Source organism: Ovis canadensis, chromosome 24 (assembly GCF_042477335.2).
Source record: "Ovis canadensis isolate MfBH-ARS-UI-01 breed Bighorn chromosome 24, ARS-UI_OviCan_v2, whole genome shotgun sequence".
Classification (NCBI taxonomy): Eukaryota; Metazoa; Chordata; class Mammalia; order Artiodactyla; family Bovidae; genus Ovis; species Ovis canadensis.
In genome coordinates, this window is record NC_091268.1 from 33423658 (window position 1) to 33444155 (window position 20498).

Consider the following 20498-nt stretch of genomic DNA (forward strand, 5'->3'; position numbering starts at 1 on the left):
AAGGACAGGGTCATATTACTTAAATTCAATATTATTTCAACATCAGGTTCAGGTTGCAAAATATTAGAAGGGATGGTCGCTATATCACATGATAAAAAGTTTGGACTTTATCTTGCCAGTAATGAACTCAGTCAGCAATTTATTTCTAAATGATTACCTTGGTAGCTGAATGGTAAATGTATCAAAGGAGAACTTGAGAAATGCTTAGAAGAAAAGTTCCTTCTTCATGGAACTTGGTAACTTAGTGACTAAATAAGGCAGATCAGGTTAAGGGTAAGGGAGCACAGAAGGATGTCTAAGCTTTTGATTAAGTAAACTGGGGTAGGTGGTTATAAGGTTTTCTGAGAGGAATGGTTTGAAGGTGGGGACACAGAATTCAGTTGTGGTCATATTAATTTATCCATGTTATCTATGAAATACTGAGGTTAGGACATATTTTAGCAATCAGCTGGATCTGTGCATGAAAGTGAACAGTGAAAGTGAAGTGGCTCAGTCGTGTCTGACTCCAAGCAACCCCATGGACTGCATCCTACCAGGCTCCTCCTTCCATGGGATTTTCCAAGTAATAGTACTGGAGTGGGGTGCCATTGCCTTCTCCGAAATTTGAACTAGAGGGAAGTAAATATTTTTAATGTGTTTAGGGAATTATTGAGAGACAGTGAGAGAGAGAGAATAAATATAATAAGAAGAGCTATTAGCTGTGGATGAGTCCTTGGAGAACAATAATATATTAAGTGAAGAAAAGAGAGAAAATCCGATGATCAATATTGAGAAAGAAGACTCAGAAAAGGTAGGATGTGATAACAGAAAGGTAGAAAAGAGTAACGCAAGAGCAGATTAGCATTAGTGTTTAATTTTAACCATCTTTAACTAAGTCTTTGGGCTTCCCAGGTGGCTCAGTGGTAAAGAATCAGCCTGCAATGCAGGAGACATGAGTTTGATCTCTGGGTCAGAAAGATGCCCTAGAGAAAATGTCAATGCATTGCAGTATTCTTGCCAGGACAATCTCATGGACAGAGAAGCCTAGTGACCCCATGGGGACACAGATTCAGACACAATTTCACAACTAAGCAGCAGCTAAATCTTCAGTCCACCAAAAGAACCAGTTTGCCTACAGTTGAAGAGATAGAGGGAAGAAAAGAGCAGAGAAAGGGCATTTGCTCAGAAAAGCAAGACTATTTTCAGAATCTAACATCTAGCTTTTTGCTGAAGTCATGATTTTTTTCAGTCATTTCTCTCTACCTCCTCATGAGTACTATTATATTGTCCATGTCCCTCCAGGGCCCAGGTACTCTGAAAGTAAGAGGGTCCTGAGAGAAGAGAAATAGGCAAGTAAGTAAGAGGGTAAGTGGCAGACCCTGAGGCTGTGAGCTGGATCTAGAGCCTGCCCCACAATTGATTTGGGAGGTCCAGATATCCCAGAAAAAGCCCTACAGAAGCTATGAAAGAATGTGATATCTGAAACCTGTAATGCAGAAAGAACCTTACAGAGAAATGGCTGATAGAATTTCTGCCATATTTTGATGCTGTTAATACTATCTCCCACATGGTTCCCAGGACTACTGAGTCAGGAGAAGCTTACAGAGGACTCAAATCACTTCTTAAATGCCCTAGACCAGAAGTGACTTTTGTCACTTCCACTTGGAGTTCATGGTCCTAAAGTGGAATTCAATTGCCTCACCCTAACTGCAGAAGAAACTTGAGAAGGAGAAATGTGCACATGGAACCTTTTGAGAATTCTACTGTCTCTGCCACTCACCCATTGTTAGGATGAGAAAACTGAGGTACAACGGGATTAATAAACCCACTCAGTGTCCCAGAGCTGGTAACTGGTAAAAGCTAGACTCAAACTGAGACTGCCTGGCCCCAGCATCTGTCTTTTTGACCACAACACTAGTGTTATAGTTCCACATGGGAGATATACTGAGATCCAGAGCTTGCCTTGTGCGCTGATCCTCCTGTCCCCATTCTATCCTCAAAAGTGACTGCCTCTTCTGCTTGAGTAATAGGGTATTTTTTACTTCATAATATTTAGCTTACTATGGCCAGTCTTATTTCCTCCTCTCCATAAAATAAGAGTTAATCCTGAACAAGGATTCATCATCAGTGCATCTGCCAGGAAGAGCAAGACCCACCTCACAGAAGCCAGGCTTTCCCCTCCAGCCTATCAGTGTTCTAGCTGTCTCTGGCAGTCTTGGCGGTGGCTTAGAGCAGAGGTATTTTCCCCCCTGGTTCAATGGATGTTGGGAGGGGAAAAGTGCTGGGAAATTTGGGCCAGGATACTAGACATTCCTTGTTCCCTAATGACCCCGCAAAATGGCTCTAGAGGAAAACTAACAGAACAAGACAATACCTGTGACAATCGTGCTTATCCAGTAAAACACCAGTATCAAACCAGAGTCTACATCCCTGGACCAGGCACTCTACACACTTTACATTGTGCAAAACTTTCAAAGATTTCGTGGGATAAATCTTACTGACAACCACTGACTCCTCTATCTTTGAGATGTTAGAAGAGATAAATTGCTGCCACGGACCATCTTAGAAGTGGCTGTGCCAGGATTTAAGCTCAAGACTTTGAGGTTCCAAAGACCTTACATCTTGCTAGCACACTAAGCTATTTCTCTCAGAATCCTAAGTTAATAAAAGCAGCCAACATTGATTACGCCAAGCACTGTGCTATGTATATTTCATGAATTATTTCATCTAATACTAACACTGACAACCACAAAGAGAAACCATAGGAGAGAGGTGTCACCATTAGCACTCCCATTTCACAGATAAGGAAACTGAAGTGTAGGAAAAGGATGTCCAAAAAGGTCGGAGAAAGGATAAGAGGCAGGCCTGACCCTTAAGCCCAAATCTCTCTGCCTCCAAGCACAGGCTTTCTTAAAATGTATTTGTCTTTTCAGTTCAGTTCAGTCATTCAGTCATGTCCGACTGTTTGCGACCCCATGAATCGCAGCACACCAGGCCTCCCTGTCCATCACCAACTCCCAGAGTTCACTCAGACTCATGTCCATCGAGTCAGTGATGCCATCCAGCCATCTCATCCTCTGTGGTGCCCTTCTTCTCCTGCCCCCAATCCCTCCCAGCATCAGAGTCTTTTCCAATGAGTCAACTCTTCACATGAGGTAGCCAAAGTACTGAAGTTTCAGCATTAACATCATTCCTTCCAAAGAAATCCCAGGGCTGATCTCCTTCAGAATGGACTGGTTGGATCTCCTTGCAGTTTTATTGGAGGATAATTACCTTACAATGTTGTGGTGGTTTCTGCCATACTTCAACGTGAATCAGTCACAATTATATCATATATATATATATATATATATATATATATATATATCCCTTCCATCTTGAGCCTTACTCCCCCTGCCCCTAACCAAGCACAGGTTTGACTACTAGGTGATGCTGCCACCTGGCTGTCACTTAAATGAGATCACTGGGGACATAAGACCGGGAAAGGGGAGCCTGTTATCCACAGAGAACTTGTGAAAGTGCTCCATTTGGCTTTATTTGTTCATTCAAACCACAAGGCAGGCCCATAATAATTGGAAATTACGTAATATACTTTGTTTTTCTAGCTGGCTCTCTCTCTATGAGGGCTTATGATTGCTTTCTGCCCTGTTACACGTGAGAATCTCCTCCCCCTTTTGAATTATTCCATTCCTGCCAAGTTCTCCACCCCAGCTGTAGTCAGGAACCAAGTTCTGTTGTATAAACACAGAGAGAACTGAACTTCTAGTCAGAAAAGAACTGAACTTGCAAAGTCCCCATCCAAGACATCACCCAAGCGTTTCCTAGACAGTACCAGGTAAGGGACTGCTTCTTTGTATGTCTGTGTGTGTTTGTCTGCCAAGAGGCAGTAAAGTATATATAGAGCCCTGAACATGAAATCTAAAGCCCCAGTTTCAAATTCTAGCAATGCCACTTACAGACCTGGGGCAAGTTTCTTCTCTGACAGTTCATTTCCTCTGTTGCAAAGTGAGGATAGTAAAACTGAGAGAAGGGGATCAGAGGGAATACATGGTATGCCCAGCACCATGACTGGTATACAGATGATTGATTTAATGTTAGATATTTGAATGTGGTAGGCTGTGGGAGGAGGGTGCTGACAGGTGTAAAAAAGACCTAGAAGTTAAAACATTGAGAAAAAAGCTCCATTATGTGAAAGTTTGTTCAAATCACTTAAGGTGAATGCCTTTTATTAACAGCATATTTTTTCAGTATTTAACTTGGTAGGGATTGGCTTCAGTATTTTCTGGGAGTTAGAAGACACCTCAACACTTATTAAGCCCTTATTCTGTATCAGACATAGCACTGGGAAATTGACTATATTGATTATCTCACTAATCCTTATGAAAGCATAGTGAGTATTTTTACTCAGTGTACATAGTGAGTATTATTACTATGCCCTCCAAGTCTGGAGACATAAATGATGGCCAAGATCATTCACCTGGTACCAAGTGGAGCCAAACCTGGCTCTGTAATGCTGGGATCCTCTATAATGCACTAAAAATGTTGCCTCATAAAATGAATAGCTTTTTCAGTCCAAATGCTTGTGAAATCAAAGTTCCGGTGTAAGAACTCATCAAGGCACTCTGAACAAGTCATATGAAGTTAAGTTTCATTTTAACTGAATTACCTCTTTAAAGACCTCATTTTAACTGAATTACCTCTTTTAAGATTCTGTCTTAAATATAGTCACATGCTGAGGCACTGAGTGTTAGGACTTGAATACATAAATTTTGAGGGGGCACCATTCAGCCCATATTAAAGGGTTAATTTCCTCATTATTTCTCTTTCTGTTGTCGTGGTTTTAGCCACTTATTAAGGGGTTGTATGGATTGTCCTTGAGTATTTTAAGACAATCCTGTGGCCATGTAAACACCTATGTATAAAATTAGCAACTGAGTCTGGTGTTCTTGCTCCAGTGGGTTCATGCATGTGAAAAGAGGTATGTGTTGGAAAAAAATGGAAGAAAGAGCAGGATTTTAGAACTATCTCTGCCACTAAATTTGCCTTGCAACTTTGTGGAAATCCCTATCCGTCTTGGAATCTGTCCCTATGGCAAAGATTTTAAGCTCAGTTCAGTTCAGTTCAGTTCAGTCCGCTCAGTCGGGTCCAACTCTTTGTGACACCATGGACCCATGGAACTCTCCAGGCCAGAATACCAGAATGGGTAGCCTTTCCCTTCTCCAGGGGATTGTCCCAATCCAGGGATCGAACCCAGGTCTCCTGCATTGCAGGCAGATTCACAGGCAGATTTGGGCTTTCCTGTTATCTCAGTTTGTAAGGAATCTGCCTGCAATGCAGGAGACCTCGGTTAGATTCCTGGGTTAGGAAGATCCCTTGGAGAATGAATTGGCAACCCACTCCAGTATTCTGGCCTGGAGAATCACATGGACAGAGGAGCCTGCTGGGCTACAGCCCATGGGGTCGCAAGAGGCGAACATGACTGAGCGACTAAACCACCACCGTTGATTTTTATTTTATTGATACAATGAAACTTTAAAATAAATGTAAATGAGATAACAGCTTTGAGGTAAACTCTTCTATTTTAGAAAAATCTATTTAAAATAATCTTTCCAGATATTTGGTAACTTAAAATTCTAAAGTTGGGCTAATTTAAGGTAAATGATAAAAGTTTATTGAGTAACTAGATAATTTCATTAATGAGATATTGAGGTATAAATTACTAAAGAGAAAAACTAAAAGTATTTAGGAATATTAATGAAAATGCTTGATGACACCCCAAGATGTTTTCTATAAGAAAACAAATGCTTTTAGAAATTATCACTGCTGTTTATGCTCAGCAATCTATAGAATTCCAATGTAAAAAACAGTTCATAATTACTTACTTCTTATCTTTTACTAAAAATTAAGGTTTTAAGAGTTGAAATTTATAATTTACATATGTAGTTAAAGCTATTAGAAATAATACAGTAACATTTTAGTATACAGTAGGAAATAAAATGTGTGTTTTCAGTAAAGAAGGTATGAGGAATAAAATTGCATTTTATTGAGAAAAAAGAAGGAATGAGCTTGTTGATTTTATTTGTATAAAAAATGAGACTAGATACAGAAAGTGATGAGAGACTGTGAAAAGGAATTCTGAGGAGGAAAAAGTTTTATGCATAGTCAAGGTTCACTAAATTTAGATTGAAGTTAAATAAATGGATTTGGCTAAGTAGGCTAATAAGAAACTGGAATTTGATTTTTCTTTTACTTTGGTTAAGTAAATAAGCATTGTTTCAGTGACCTATGATCCTGTTGTGTTTTAAATATTTGTTGACATTTCTAACAAGCATCTCAAATATCAAAATCTAACTAAAGCTCTTTAGCCTCCTGCTGACTCTGGGATGCTTTGAAGAAAAACCTCTGAGACATCTCAGAGAGGAATGTTAAACTAAGTTTGTCATTCAGAAGATTTGGCAAGTGATTGAAAGTGAACTTTACCTTACTTCCTTTAATTAACAATAATCTTCTGATGTTCAGTCTATCTATCCTTTGTTGCAAAACTTTAACCTGTTTCCTCCTCTCACTTCCTTGGAGCAGTTCTCTCAGAGTCACTTGAGATGCTGTCTCCTGGGACTGAAGTCCTAAAAATTCCCACTGAATAAAACATAACTCTCAACTTTTAGTTTGTGACTATTTTTTAAGTCAATACTCTTCTCTGCAGACAGTAGCAGGGTTCTGAGGGCAGCACCAAAATTAATTGGGGCTAGGTTATTACAAGTGGAATATGGAATCATGTTTCATTGATTTCTTTCATGGATCTATCATCAAACAGTATTATCTTGTTGCTGTAACTGGGGGGGAGAGGGCTTAATTATTTGCAGGGATAAACTGCTTAAACCTCAAAGCTATTTGTGAAGTGGCTTTCTGCTCATAGTCAGAAGTTCTTGCTTAAGCCAATTTCCACCATCAAACTTCAAAAAGCATCCTAGTAAATGAGCATTCTATCCCCATGTCAGAAGCATTTGTTGGAACTGGAGTGGCAAAAAATTTTTATTTCATAGGTCAAATGATCATTGGTAATAAGTACCTGAATGATGTCCTGGGCAAGACCTTGAGGCCAGATCCCTGTTTAGTAAGGAGAATGCTGTGATATTAGCCTCCTCTGTCTGAGTATGGTGGTGCATATTTGTCAATATTCTTATAATATCAAGTGACAGAAACACAATCTCAGACAGGAAAAATTGTTGATTCATAGACTTCAGGACAGGATATTAAGGGTAGAGAAGGGTAGAGATGTAGACATGCCTCAGGAGCAATAGTTATGAACCAGAGACTTGCATGCCTCTAAGAGTCTCTCTACCCCTTATTTTCATATCCCTGAAAATTTTCAAGTTTCCTTCTCTTATGCAGAGCAGTTATCTCCACATTACAGGAATTATAGCCACTGACAATTTCCAAAGTGTGTATTTTCATGGCTTCCACTAAGGCTTTGGTAACACACACACACACATAATTTTGGAGAGGGATTATGATTAGCCCAGTTTGTATTTTAAAAAATATATATCATAGGAAATGATCGACCAATCAAATTTGGATGTGGTGGGATCATCTAAAACTATGACAGTTTTCATGAGAACCACATATTTGGGCTCGGTAGGAAAAGATTTTTCCCTAGCAAGGATAGCATGACATACAGGACTTTGAAAATACTGTTTCTACCAAAAAAGGGTGGCCACATGGCCTCCATTCCTGGGGTTTAAAAGAGAAGGAGAAGACCCTCAGGAATATGTGCCTATCTCATCTAGTAGCTATAACCCCTCCTCATAATTTTTGCCTTGTGATTCTTCATTCGGGAAGAGAAATTCCCAGCTAAGTCAGTTTAGCTATGCCTTCAAATTTCAGTGAGCTGTTAGTTGTGCCTTCCAAATTCCAGTGAACTGAAACAAAGCTATTACTCTAGTAATTAGCCAGCAACGTGCCTTCATTTTGTGGAATGAATTTCTGCTCCAATGACCAACATATTAGCCATCTCTTCTCAAGGCAGGTAGTGACCTGAGAATTCTGTGTCTGTTTCCTGAGGACTGCTCCACTATGCAAAGGCTGATGAAGTTTCGAGTCCTGTGGGGCATCCACATGTCCTGCCCTGGCTTCCACCATGCCCCTCAGCACCTGCGCTGCCAACCTTTATCAGGAGCTGGAACCCTAAGATGGAATGAATACGACAGACCTGAGGAATTTAACTTTGCAAGTGATGTACTGGACCACTGGACTCAAATGGAGAAGGTAAGGAGGCCTCTGTGTTGGGTGCGAGAAAAGGATTCACCTCCTTCTCCTAATAGGAAGAGGGGCACAGAACTAAAAGGGCTTCTGACTAAGTTTACAATTTTCATGGGAAAAGCTTATGTTTGGGGTTTCAGTTCTCAGCCTGGACACTTCCTCTATTCTCTAAGCCCCAGTGGCTTTATCTGTGAAATGAGGATAATCTCATTTAAGAAACAAGATAGTAGGTGAAAGTATCTGGTACTCAGTCAGGTAATCATGACCAAATGTCAAGTTCTAATCACAAGTCAGCAAGTTGATGTTGGCCTGAATTCTCATCTTCAACTAATGAGACTGTGAGTCTAAGTAGAATTCATTTCATAAAGCGTGGGCTTGACTTTAGGTTACACCCAGAGAGAGGGTGTAACCTTGATTGTGCACATGACCATCTGACACATGTAACTAAATCATGTTGTCTATCTTCCTATGAGGATGGCAGGTATAGCTGGAGTCCTCCCTATCAACTACCTATTTGAACGTGGCTTTAGGGTATATCCAGAGAAATCCATCCCAGTGGTCTCTGCAAAAAAATGCACATTCTTGGTTTCTCTTTTCCCAAGAGAGGCACAGTGGTGACACTAGGACTTGGGTAGACAATGGGGGGTGTTTCAGCTACAAAGTTCCAGCTGGCATTTTCCACATTGTGAAAGCCCACTCAACTCTGTATTTGTTCAGAAGAATTCACAGGATATGGAGTTAAAGTGTTGATGTATTTTTAATTTACTGTGAACATACATTCATACTGAAAGGTTAAGGCTGCAAAGGTTAAGGCTACTGTGAGTGATGCTGGGACTTGTGATCTCTGGAGGAGAGGATTTCAATCCAGGGCTGGAGATGAGGCTTGATCACTCAGAACTTTCTGTGCAGCAAAGTTTTATTAAAGTGTAAAAGAGATAAAGAAAACTTCTGGCATCGATATCAGAAGGGGTCAGAAAAGATAACCCCTTGCTAGTTTTTACGAGGCATTATATACCTGTTAGCAAGCTGCTAACCTAATAAAAGAAATGCCTCAAGACTGAGAGTTATGGTTACTGAGAGACTTACTGAGAGAGATAAGGCCCCTCTCCCACAACATGCATTTTGAGATAGAATGGCAAAAGGGGAGTCATCTCCAGCCATAAAACAATTGACATGAATCTTGAAGAAAGGCAGATTTCCAAGCAAATACGTAGTTTCATTAATGTAGCTTAAGAAAACCATTTCCATAAGAAAAATGCATTGGTTTGCTGAGCCATTAGCAGCTCAAGGTTACCTTCAGACAGAGCCAAGTGTGCTCATGACAACACAGGATTAGAAGAGAAGAAAAGCCTGCAACTTGCAGTTTATTTCCTCCTGTTGCTTGGGAAGCTCTGGCCTTTCTACCTGACTGTTAAACCTCTCAATATGTTAGTATTCAGAACTTATATGCCTTTTATGGGGACTTTTATCCTACCTCCATCTTTTTCCTTTTTCTGAATTTCCAAAAAACTCCAAGGAAAATAGAGCCCTCACTTTTGGAGAGCCCTTTTGTTTATGTGCTATGCCAAGCACTTTGTGCTTATTATTCTGATAAAATGGACACTTTAATCATCCCCATTTTTGAGATGAGGAAACTGAGGTTGCAATTGTTCAAAAACCTACAGAATTTGCTTATCTAATAAGTGGAGGATCAGGATTTGAGTTCAGACTATCTGAATCTATAAGCCACTCTTTAAGCTGGTCTCATGAGATGATGTCAAAACATCTCTGCTTTCACACTACAAACACTTTCATCACTGCCCAGATCAAAAATCTGGTTAAGATCTTTTGAATCACAAGATGGGCTGGAAATGTCATAGTTTTTATTCTACATTTATCTTCATAAATTCCTTGTTAGTTCACACATCAACCCATGGAGATTATTACCATGTAAATATTTGCCCAGAGAATGCCCCATCTTTGTTGGGTTTTATATTGTCAACTCGGAGAAGGCAATGGCACCCCACTCCAGTACTCTTGCCTGGAAAATCCCATGGATGGAGGAGCCTGGTAGGCTGCAGTCCTTGGGGTCGTGAAGAGTAGGACACGACTGAGTGACTTCACTTTCACTTTTCACTTTCCTGCATTGGAGAAGGAAATAGCAACCCACTCCAGTGTTCTTGCCTGGAGAATCCCAGGTATGGGGGAGCCTGGTGGGCTGCCATTTATGGGGTCGCACAGAGTCGGACACGACTGAAGCGATTTAGCAGCAGCAGCAGCATATTGTCAACTAAAAAAATACACACAACCTAAAAGTTGGGAGTTAGGTTTTATTTGGTGGGAATGTTAGGACTCAAGCCCAGGAGACAGTATCTCAGGTGACCCTGAAAGAGCTGGCTTCAAGGAGGCATGGGAGGAGCCAGGCTATATACAAGTTTGCATATGTCTGAATAAATTTGCATGAGTTTGAATATAAAAAACACTGTTAATTAAGAAAAAAATAAATCTCTCACATGAAGAGATTTAGCAATCTTCTATGTGTCCAGGCTTGCTGGAATCATTTCTTTTATATGCATCTAGCTCTCTGGGGCCAATCCTATTTTCTTTATTGTTAACATACAAATTTCTTGTTTACAAGAGATGGTGAACATGACAGATGGCTGTCTCTCACATCCCCCAGCTCCTCGGTGCTTACCAGGAAGGAAGTATCTGACGGCTTCCAAATAGATGGCTTTGTTTCACTGGGGCTCCTAAATTTGCATTTGAAAAAGGCTTGTTTACTAGAAGACCACAGAGAAGAAAATAATTCATTTTACAGTCCCTCCCTGTGGTCAGAAGTTAAACCTTATTGGGAGACATTTCATGACCATTGTTTCTTGTTGTCCCATGGTGCTTGGAGGCTCACCTCAGATTGGATGAAAGTTCTTTATCGATATGTCACTCCAGGTGTTAATTTCCACCTTAATAATATTTTCCAATCTTATTGAAGGCCCAAAAGTAGCTGCTAAGTTATCATATCAGTGAAGTACATATCTCTTGGTCCATCAGGCTCATATTGATGGTAAATTTGCTGGAGTCACATCTAAGTTTGTTTGTACAAAACTAGCCTTGAGCCCAAGGGAATCCTAAAGTTCACCTTCCTAGCCATCTCAGCAGAAGCCAAGGCCATAGACTGGACCCACAAAGCCATTGAGTCCCATTAGGAGCCAGCCAGTATATTTCTGGTCTCTGACCCAATCTGTTCCATACTAAGTTAAATTTCAGAAACAAGTTTAGAATGTCTTGTCAATACTTTGATTAAACACTTGCAATAATATGTCTCCTTTAAGTAATACAGGATCATATAGTCCTTTATCCAGTCTCATTGGTCTCCGTGTAAGGGAGACAATGATGTTTGCCAAAAGAAGTGGATCTGATGCTGAGAAGAACCAATGGAAGAACCTTAGGCCAAGGAAGAAGCATCTGTTATTTTAGCCAATTGAGTTTTAATTGTTCCATTTGTTTTTTCCACTAACCAAGAAGACTAGGGGTGATAAGCACAATGGAATTCTGCATAATCAGCCAAATTTCCTTAACAATTTGTCCAGTAAAACTGGTCCTTCTGCCACTATGCAGTTTAAAAGGTATTATCCAGAAAAGAATCACTCATTCTAAAATCACTGTTTCTAAATTTCGCTACTGATTGTGCCATGGCCCTTCTGCATGGTTAAAGATTTGAATACCGCATAATTAGGAAACTTCAGTTCAGTGCAGTCGCTCAGTCATGTCTGACTCTTTGCTACCCCATGAATCGCAGCACACCAGACCTCCCTGTCCATCACCAACTCCCGGAGTTCACTCAGACTCACGTCCATTGAGTCAGTGATGCCATCCAGCTTTCTCATCCTCTGTCGTCTCCTTCTCCTCCTGCCCCCAATCCCTCCCAGCATCAGAGTCTTTTCCAATGGGTCAACTCTTCGCATGAGGTGGCCAAAGTACTGGAGTTTCAGCTTTAGCATCAGTCCTTCCAAAGAGATCCCAGGGCTGATCTCCTTCAGAATGGACTGGTTGGATCTCCTTGCAGTCCAAGGGACTCTCAAGAGTCTTCTCCAACACCACTGGGTATTTCTGTAACATATAACATTTTAGTATAATCACTAGAATTATGACTGATAACATTATATCAGGACGTATCAGATGTAAGGGAGTCCATAAAATTTTTGGAATATCCATATTAGTGACATTTATCTATACACTGTAGCCTAAAGTTCATTTTTAATCACTTGACAATGTTTTTCAATCAAAAATACCAAAGAAGCTAGCTTAACATTCATCTCTGAGGTTCCTCAGATAAATTTCTTTGAAGAATCCATCCCAGAGTCAGCTAGAGGCTAAAAAGCGTAGTTATATTTTGATTTGGGGAAATTTGTTAGAAGTATAAAAAATATTTTAAAACACAGGATCACAGATCACTGAAACAATACCTATTCATTTAATGAAGGTCACAAAGAAAATAAATATAGAACATTTAAGGGCACAGAAACTCACACAACCTGTTATCAAAAGGAACATTTATAACAGGGATAAAATTCCCAGTCTTGCATTAGCTCACTTAACAAGCCAATTTACTTTTGTCAGGGGAATGGGTAATTTCCTCAGTTCTGTCTTGTCACAACAAAAATTTGAAATGACAGACGTTATATCCCTCTGCGCATCACAGCTCTCGGACAGTCCTTGTGACAGCTTTCGGCTCTCAGACAGACCATATTATACCTCTTGGTTCTCAGACAGACACTATTATAGCTCTCGGACAGATCAGTGTTACAGCTCCATGTAACAGCTCAGTTTTATTTAGAAAATAAAAGGAAAATACATCCTCGAGGCGTGAGGGCATGCCGACCCAAAAGACATGAAGAGGAGAGAGGGAGAGAGAGAGAGAGAGAGAGGGAGGAAGGGAGGGAGAAAAAGAGATAGAGAGCCTGCACGAGCGACGGAGAAAGACCTCCGGCTCTTTGGCTCCTCTTTTTATGTATTCCCCCCCCCCCCCCCCCCCCCGGGCCTGACCTATGTAAACTGAGCTAGCAGAAGTGCTATTGTTCTACCTGAGGTCCTCACTCTGGTCCTTGGACCTTCCTTTGTTCTATTTTTGCGGGCTTTTCCCTTCCTTGTCTTTTAGCCACCACCATTCTGGACTCCTTTTTCCTATTCTAACTACCTAACGTTCCCCCCTCAAGAGATGGGAGGCCCAATTCTTTGGGAATAGGGGCTTTGAGGTCTTTCTGGCTACTTCTTACTGAAATGGGACAGCGAGGGGCATTGGGCCTCCCCCTCTTGCTAGTCTCAGGCCGCAGAGTCCTTATAGTGGTGTCCATCTATGGATGAGTGTTATTTCCTATGGTCACTTGTAGTTTTATATATCCTTGCTTGAACTGGCACTGCATGTTGTAGTTTGTTGACCTGGGCAGAGACAAACGGGTTAGACAATTGATAATATATGGAGCAATCATAAGCAGCATCAATATGGCATAACAAGGACTAGTAGGGGCATTAGCCAACTCCAAATTCCCTTTGCCAGGATGGCTCAAGTCCCTCCTTGTTCAGGGATCAGAAGATCTATCTTCTGTCTGTTTTGGAGTACAACCCCTGCCAAGCTGTGTTGGCTGTTTAGAGTTACCCTGAGAAATATTCACAGAAACTAGATTTTGGGGGTGTTCATTGGAATGGCACTCATTTGTTGTTCTGAATAGGTATCTGAGATCTCCCAGGGCTCACAGGTATATTGAGTGTCTTCCTCTTTTTTCTTCCACAGCTTGACTTATGAGTAGTGAATCCAGGGGTCATGTCCTGGTACCTTAACTGGTGTGAGGGTAGAAAGTATTAACCGGGTAGGCGCCCTCCCACATGGGCTGGAGTTGAGCCTTTGGGGACCCATCTTTCCAGACTTTAATTAGGCCTTGAGTCCCTGGAGCATGCAGTGGTGACCCCTTAGAATCTTTTGGGTACTGGTTCACACCCCACAAGCGTATATCCTGTTGGAATTGCCCAATGGCCATGTATGAAAGTGGAGGGTCTGAGCCTCTGGATCTAGGAAGAGGTCATTGACATAAACAAAAGGTCTCCCATATAGCATCTCATAAGGACTAAGACCAACCTGTTTTTCAGGGGCAATACAGGTGCAGAGGAGAGCTATTGGTAAAGCCTCCTTCCATCCCAGGGAAGTCTCCCGGGTTATCTGTTTTATCCCTGATTTTAAGAATTGGGTGGCTCTTTCTACTTTTCCTGAAGACTGGGGCCTCCAGGCAGAATGGAGATAATAAGTAATATCCAATGCTTTAGAGACCCCTAATGTGCTTTTGAACTGTGGTGTTGGAGAAGACTCTTGAGAGTCCCCTGGACTGCAAGGAGATCCAACCAGTCCATTCTAAAGGAGATCAATCCTGGGTGTTCATTGGAAGGACTGATGCTGAAGCTGAAACTCCAATACTTTGCCCACCTCATGCAAAGAGTCGACTCATTGGAAAAGACCCTGATGCTGGGAGGGATTGGGGGCAGGAGGAAAAGGGGATGACGGAGGATGAGATGGCTGGATGGCATCACCAACTCTATGGACATGAGTTTGAATGAACTCCAGGAGTTGGGGATGGACAGGGAGGCCTGGCATGCTGTGATTCATGGGGTCACAGAGTCAGACAAGACTGAGCGACTGAACTGAACTGAACTGAACTGAACTGAACTGAACTGGGTGACCTTAGAAGTAAATGATGTCCCATTGTCACTTTGTAATGACCTGAGTAGACCAAATCTAGGAATGATTTCATGGAGCAGTTTTTTTTATTTTTGTTTTATTTTTAACCACCTCCTCAGGCTTCTTGGTCTGGGTGGGAAAGACTTCAATCCATCCTGTGAATGTATCTATCATGACTAATAGGTATTTATACCCTTGAGAAACTGACATCTGGGTGAACTCCATCTGCCAGTCCTTTCCTGGGTAAGTCCCACATCATTGGACAGGCTGGGCCAGCTGGGGTCTTTGAGCTCCTTGGGGGTTGTTTAAACGGCAAGTGGGACAAGAGGTGACCACTTGCCTTTATAGTCGTTTGGAGGTCTATTCCTCTGAAGGACCTCTATAGTAATCTCTGGAGGGCCTTTTCCCCTAAATGAGTGGTGGCATGTAAGAAGTTAACCAACTTCCACTGGAGGTTCACAGGCAGAAAAAGGAGTCCCTCCTTTTGGAGCCACCCCATATGATCTTCTTGAAAGCCCTCATTCTTAGCTTTAAGAGTCTCACCTTCAGTATATGAAAGAGTTTCTGGCAAATTAGTCTGTAGAACTAAGGTGGCAATCCCTATTAGGTCATTGTTCTGTAATGCTGCTCTCTCAGCTGCCTGATCAGCTGCTTGGTTCCCTCATGCCACTTCTGTGCTCCCTTTTTGGTGTCCTTAACAGTGGGAGACTGAAACCTCAGCAGGCAGGTGGACTGCCTCCAAGAGTCTAAGGATTTGATCACCATATTTCACTGGGGATCCTTGGGTGGTCAAGTGGCCCCTTTCTTCCCAAATAGCAGCATGTGCATGTAGCACCAGAAAGGCAGACTTGGAGTCAGTGTAAATGGCTACTCTCTTTCCTTTTCCCAGCTCTAAAGCTTGAGTCAGGGCTATGAGCTCAGCTAATTGGGCTGAAGTACCTGGTGGCAAAGGCTTAGCCTCTGTGGTCTCAAAATTGGAGACTACTGCATATTCAGCTCTTCTTTTTCCATCCAAGACAAAGCTGCTTCCATCAGTGTACCAGATTTCCTCAGGATTGGTCAGAGGATCTTCCAATAATCCTTCTCGGGTTTTTTTCCAGTGGTCCAAGGTTTCTAGGCAAGAATGAAAGGGGAGAGAGCCCTCAAGGGTAGGCAGGAGGCTGGCTGGGTTAAGAACCTCACAAGGGGATATAGTGAGGCCTGAATTTTTCCATCAGCACTACTTGATACTTGAGGATTCTTTGATCAGACATCCATAAATGGCCTCTCCCATTTAGGAGTTGTTTCACTTGGTGGCTGGTAAAAAATTAGTTTGAACCCAAAAGAGAGTTTTAAAACACCTTCTGTCATGATTGCAATAGCTGCGAGATTTCGAAGGCAGGGAGGCCAGCCTCGGGTGGTTGGGCTGAGTCTCTTGGATAAGTGAGCTACAGCCTGGGGCTCAGATCCCAACCTTGGAGTCAACACTCTCAAGGCTATTCCCTCTCTTTCATGGACAGAAAGTTGGAATGCTCTTTCAGGGTCTGGCAATATCAAGGCGGGTGCTTGATAGCTGTGAAAAGAAGAAAAGTAAACAGCAAAGGAGAAAAGGAAAGATATAAGCATCTGAATGCAGAGTTCCAAAGGATAGCAAGAAGAGACAAGAAAGCCTTCTTCAGAGATCAATGCAAAGAAATCGAGGAAAACAACAGAATGGGAAAGACAAGAGATCTCTTCAAGAAAATTAGAGATACCAAGGGAACATTTCATGCAAAGATGGGCTCGATAAAGGACAGAAATGGTATGGACCTAACAGAAGCAAAAGATATTAAGAAGAGGTGGCAAGAATACACAGAAGAACTGTACAAAAAAGATCTTCATGACCCGGATAATCACGATGGTGTGATCACTCATCTAGAGCCAGACATCCTGGAATGTGAAGTCAAGTGGGCCTTAGAAAGCATCACTACAAACAAATCTAGTGGAGGTGATGGAATTCCAGTTGAGCTATTTCAAATCCTGAAAGATGATGCTGTGAAAGTGCTGCACTCAATATGCCAGCAAGTTTGGAAAACTCAGCAGTGGCCACAGGACTGGAAAAGGTCAGTGTTCATTCCAATCCCAAAGAAAGGCAATGCCAAATAATGCTCAAACTACCGCACAACTGCACTCATCTCACACGCTAGTAAAGTAATGCTCAAAATTCTCCAAGCCAGGCTTCAACAATACGTGAACCGTGAACTCCCTGATGTTCAAGCTAGTTTTAGAAAAGGCAGAGGAACCAGAGATCAAATTGCCAACATCCACTGGATCATGGAAAAAGCAAGAGAATTCCAGAAAAACATCTATTTCTGCTTTATTGACTATGCCAAAGCCTTTGACTGTGTGGATCACAACGAACTGTGGAAAATTCTAAAGAGATGGGAATACCAGACCACCTGACCTGCCTCTTGAGAAATCTGTATGCAGGTCAGGAAGCAACAGTTAGAACTGGACATGGGACAACAGACTGGTTCCAAATAGGAAAAGGACAGTATCAAGGCTGTATACTGTCACCCTGCTTATTTAACTTCTATGCAGAGTACATCATGAGAAACGCTGGACTGGAAGAAACACAAGCTGGAATCAAGATTGCCGGGAGAAATATCAATACCCTCAGATATGCAGATGACACCACCCTTATGGCAGAAAGTGAAGAGGACTAAAGAGCCTCTTGATGAATGTGAAAGAGGAGCGTGAAAAAATTGGCTTAAAGCTCAACATTCAGAAAACGAAGATCATGGCATCCGGTTCCATCACTTCATGGGAAATTGATGGGGAAACAGTGGAAACAGTGGCTGACTATTTTTGGGGGGCTCCAAAATCACTGCAGATGGTGATTGCAGCCATGAAATTAAAAGTCGCTTACTCCTTGGAAGAAAACTTATGAGCAACCTAGATAGCATATTCAAAAGCAGAGACATTACTTTGCCGACTAAGGTCCGTCTAGTCAAGGCTATGGTTTTTCCAGTAGTCATATATGGATGTGAAAGTTGGACTGTGAAGAAGGCTGAGTGCCGAAGAATTGATGCTTTTGAATTGTGGTGTTGGAGAAGACTCTTGAGAGTCCCTTGGACTGCAAGGAGATCCAACCAGTCCATTCTGAAGGAGATCAGCCCTGGGATTTCTTTGGAAGGAGTGATGCTAAAGCTGAAACTCCAGTATTTTGGCCACCTCATGCGAAGAATTGACTCATTGGAAAAGAATTTGATGCTGGGAGGGATTGGGGGCAGGAGGAGAAGGGGACGACAGAGGATGAGATGGCTGGATGGCATCACTGACTCGATGGACATGAGTCTGAGTGAACTCCGGGAGTTGGTGATGGACAGGGAGGCCTAGCGTGCTGCGATTCATGGGGTGGCAAAGAGTGGGACACGACTGAGTGTCTGAACTGAACTGAACTTAGTGTAACCTCTGCCTTCTTTTGGGTTCCCCACATGAGTGGGATTGAATCATCCTGTCGCTTTAAGCTTTCATATAAGGGCTGGGCAATTAGACCATACATTGGGTGTCCAGATTCTACAATACCCAGTTAGCCCCAGGAAAGCTCCCAATTGTTTTCCAGTCGTGTGGGAGGGCAACTGGAGGATTCCTTGTACCGGATCAGAGAACAGCCCCCTGGACCCGTGTGTAATCTGAACTCCCAGGTAAGTGACCTTTTTCTCGACTATCTGTGCCTTAGCACGGGAGACTTTATATCACCTCTCTGCCAAAAAGCTTAGCACCTGAATTGCACATTGTTGGGCATTTTTCTCATCTGGAGAGCAGATTAGTAGGTCATCTATATATTGAGAAGGGAACGACAGAGGATGAGCTGGTTAGATGGCATCACCGACTCAATGGACATGGGTTTGGGTAGACTCTGGCAGTTGGTGATGGACAGGGAGGCCTGGCGTGCTGGGGTCACAAACAGTTGGACATGACTGACCGACTGAACTGAACTGAACTGAACTACATGTTGTACTATTTTCCCATTAGATCCCATGTCCAGATCTAGGAGATCCCGGCTAAGGGCCTGTCCAAACAGGTGGGGGCTATCTCTGAACCCCTGAGGTAATACTGTCCAAGTTATCTGTTGCTTTCTTTCTTCTGGGGCCTCCCACTCAAAGACAAAAAGATATTGGGATCCTTTAGCCAGTGGTATGCAAAAGAATGCATCTTTGAAATCCAAGACTGTAAACCACTTGGCACTGGGTGGGCTTTTCCCCCAAGATTACATAGGTATTGGGTACTGTGGGATGGAGGGGGACTACAGCTTCACTTATGATCCAGAGATCATGAACCATTCACCAGATTCCATCCTTTTTCTTTACTGAGAGGATTGGAGCGTTACACAGCAAATTGGTGGGGACCAATAGCTCACAAGCAAGGAATGTATTTATTAAAGGCTGTAGTCCCTCCAGAGCCTCTCTTCTGAGGGGATATTGTTTCTGGTTAGGAAACCGAGTGGGATCTTGGAGGACAATAATGACTGGTTCAGCTTGGTAGGCTTGTCCAGGAGTCCCCTGGTCCCACACCTTGGGGTTAATTTTGTCCTCCCAGAGTTTTTAGTCCCTCTCTATTGGAGAGGGTGTAATGGGTTCTTCAGTAGTAACCAGAAGCTGTAGGGCTCTAGGAGCTGAAAAGCTTCCCATCACAAGGGTGGTCCCCAATTTAGTGAGTATATCTCTTCCCAATAAGGGACCACCAGAAAACTGGTGGGGAAATAGTTGTCCGTCCCAGTAACAAAGAAGCACTCGGGTCAATCTTTTAGTTTTTGTTTTCCCTATAGCACCCAAAATGGTACAGGTTTGGGAGCAGAAGGCTCCAGAGTAGGTGATCAAGACAAAGTAGGTAGCCCCCGTGTCAACAAAGAAATTCTCAGACCTACCTGCCACATCCAGTTGCACCCTTGGCTCCAGCCCCATGATGGTTATCTGTGACAGGTGGGCTGGCTAGAGTGGGCTGCTTCAGTCCTCTTGAACCATCATGAGGGTAGGCTTGGCGCTTGACCTTGAGGCTCTTGGATCCCGAGGGCAGAGTGCTGCCTGATGTCCCAGTTGATGGCAATTATAGCAAGCTGTTTTAGGAGACTTGTCACAGTTTGGACAATCTTTGGCCCAATGTCCCGCCTGTCTACAGATTAGGCATTTGCTCGTGCCTTGCCCTTCAAGGACTCGGGGTTTGCCATACGGCTTCCCTGGAAGATGGCCAGCATCTGGGCATGCCTTGTCTCTTTCCTTTTCTCACTCTCCTGGGCCTTGGCCTCCTTCTCCTGTTCTCTGTTATAAAAGGTATTAGGAGTTGTCTGGACCATCTCATCTAAAGAGGAAGTATGGTCCTGCTGCTGTAGTTGTTGTAACTTTATTCTGATATCTGATGCACATTGGGACAGGAAATTGTCCTTTAAAACCACCTGTCCCTCCTTAGAGTCTAAGTCCAGATTGGCAAAATTTCAGAGGGCCTATTTTAGCCTTTCCAGAAAGGCAACGGGGTTCTCATTGGGCTCCTGAGTTACTGCTGAGAAGGGGCACAGTCCCACAAGTAATAGGCTTCCTTC

General features: G+C 42.6%; 1 protein-coding gene across 6 annotated transcripts in view; it reads left to right on the forward strand.

Moving 5' to 3' along the window:
• The first annotated feature begins 3602 nt into the window (after positions 1 to 3602).
• The window catches only part of ACSM1 (acyl-CoA synthetase medium chain family member 1), a 55108-nt gene continuing 38212 nt past the window's right edge, over positions 3603 to 20498 (forward strand). Inside the window, exons 1-2 of one of the 6 annotated variants that reach the window (XM_069570279.1) lie at positions 3603 to 3814; positions 8002 to 8244. In XM_069570279.1, coding sequence (XP_069426380.1) covers positions 8053 to 8244 — 192 coding nt within the window. In that variant the 5' untranslated portion in view covers positions 3603 to 3814; positions 8002 to 8052. The remainder of the gene's footprint in view (positions 3815 to 8001; positions 8245 to 20498) is intronic. The other 5 variants (XM_069570278.1, XM_069570282.1, XM_069570281.1 and 2 more) reach the window with 5 other exon arrangements.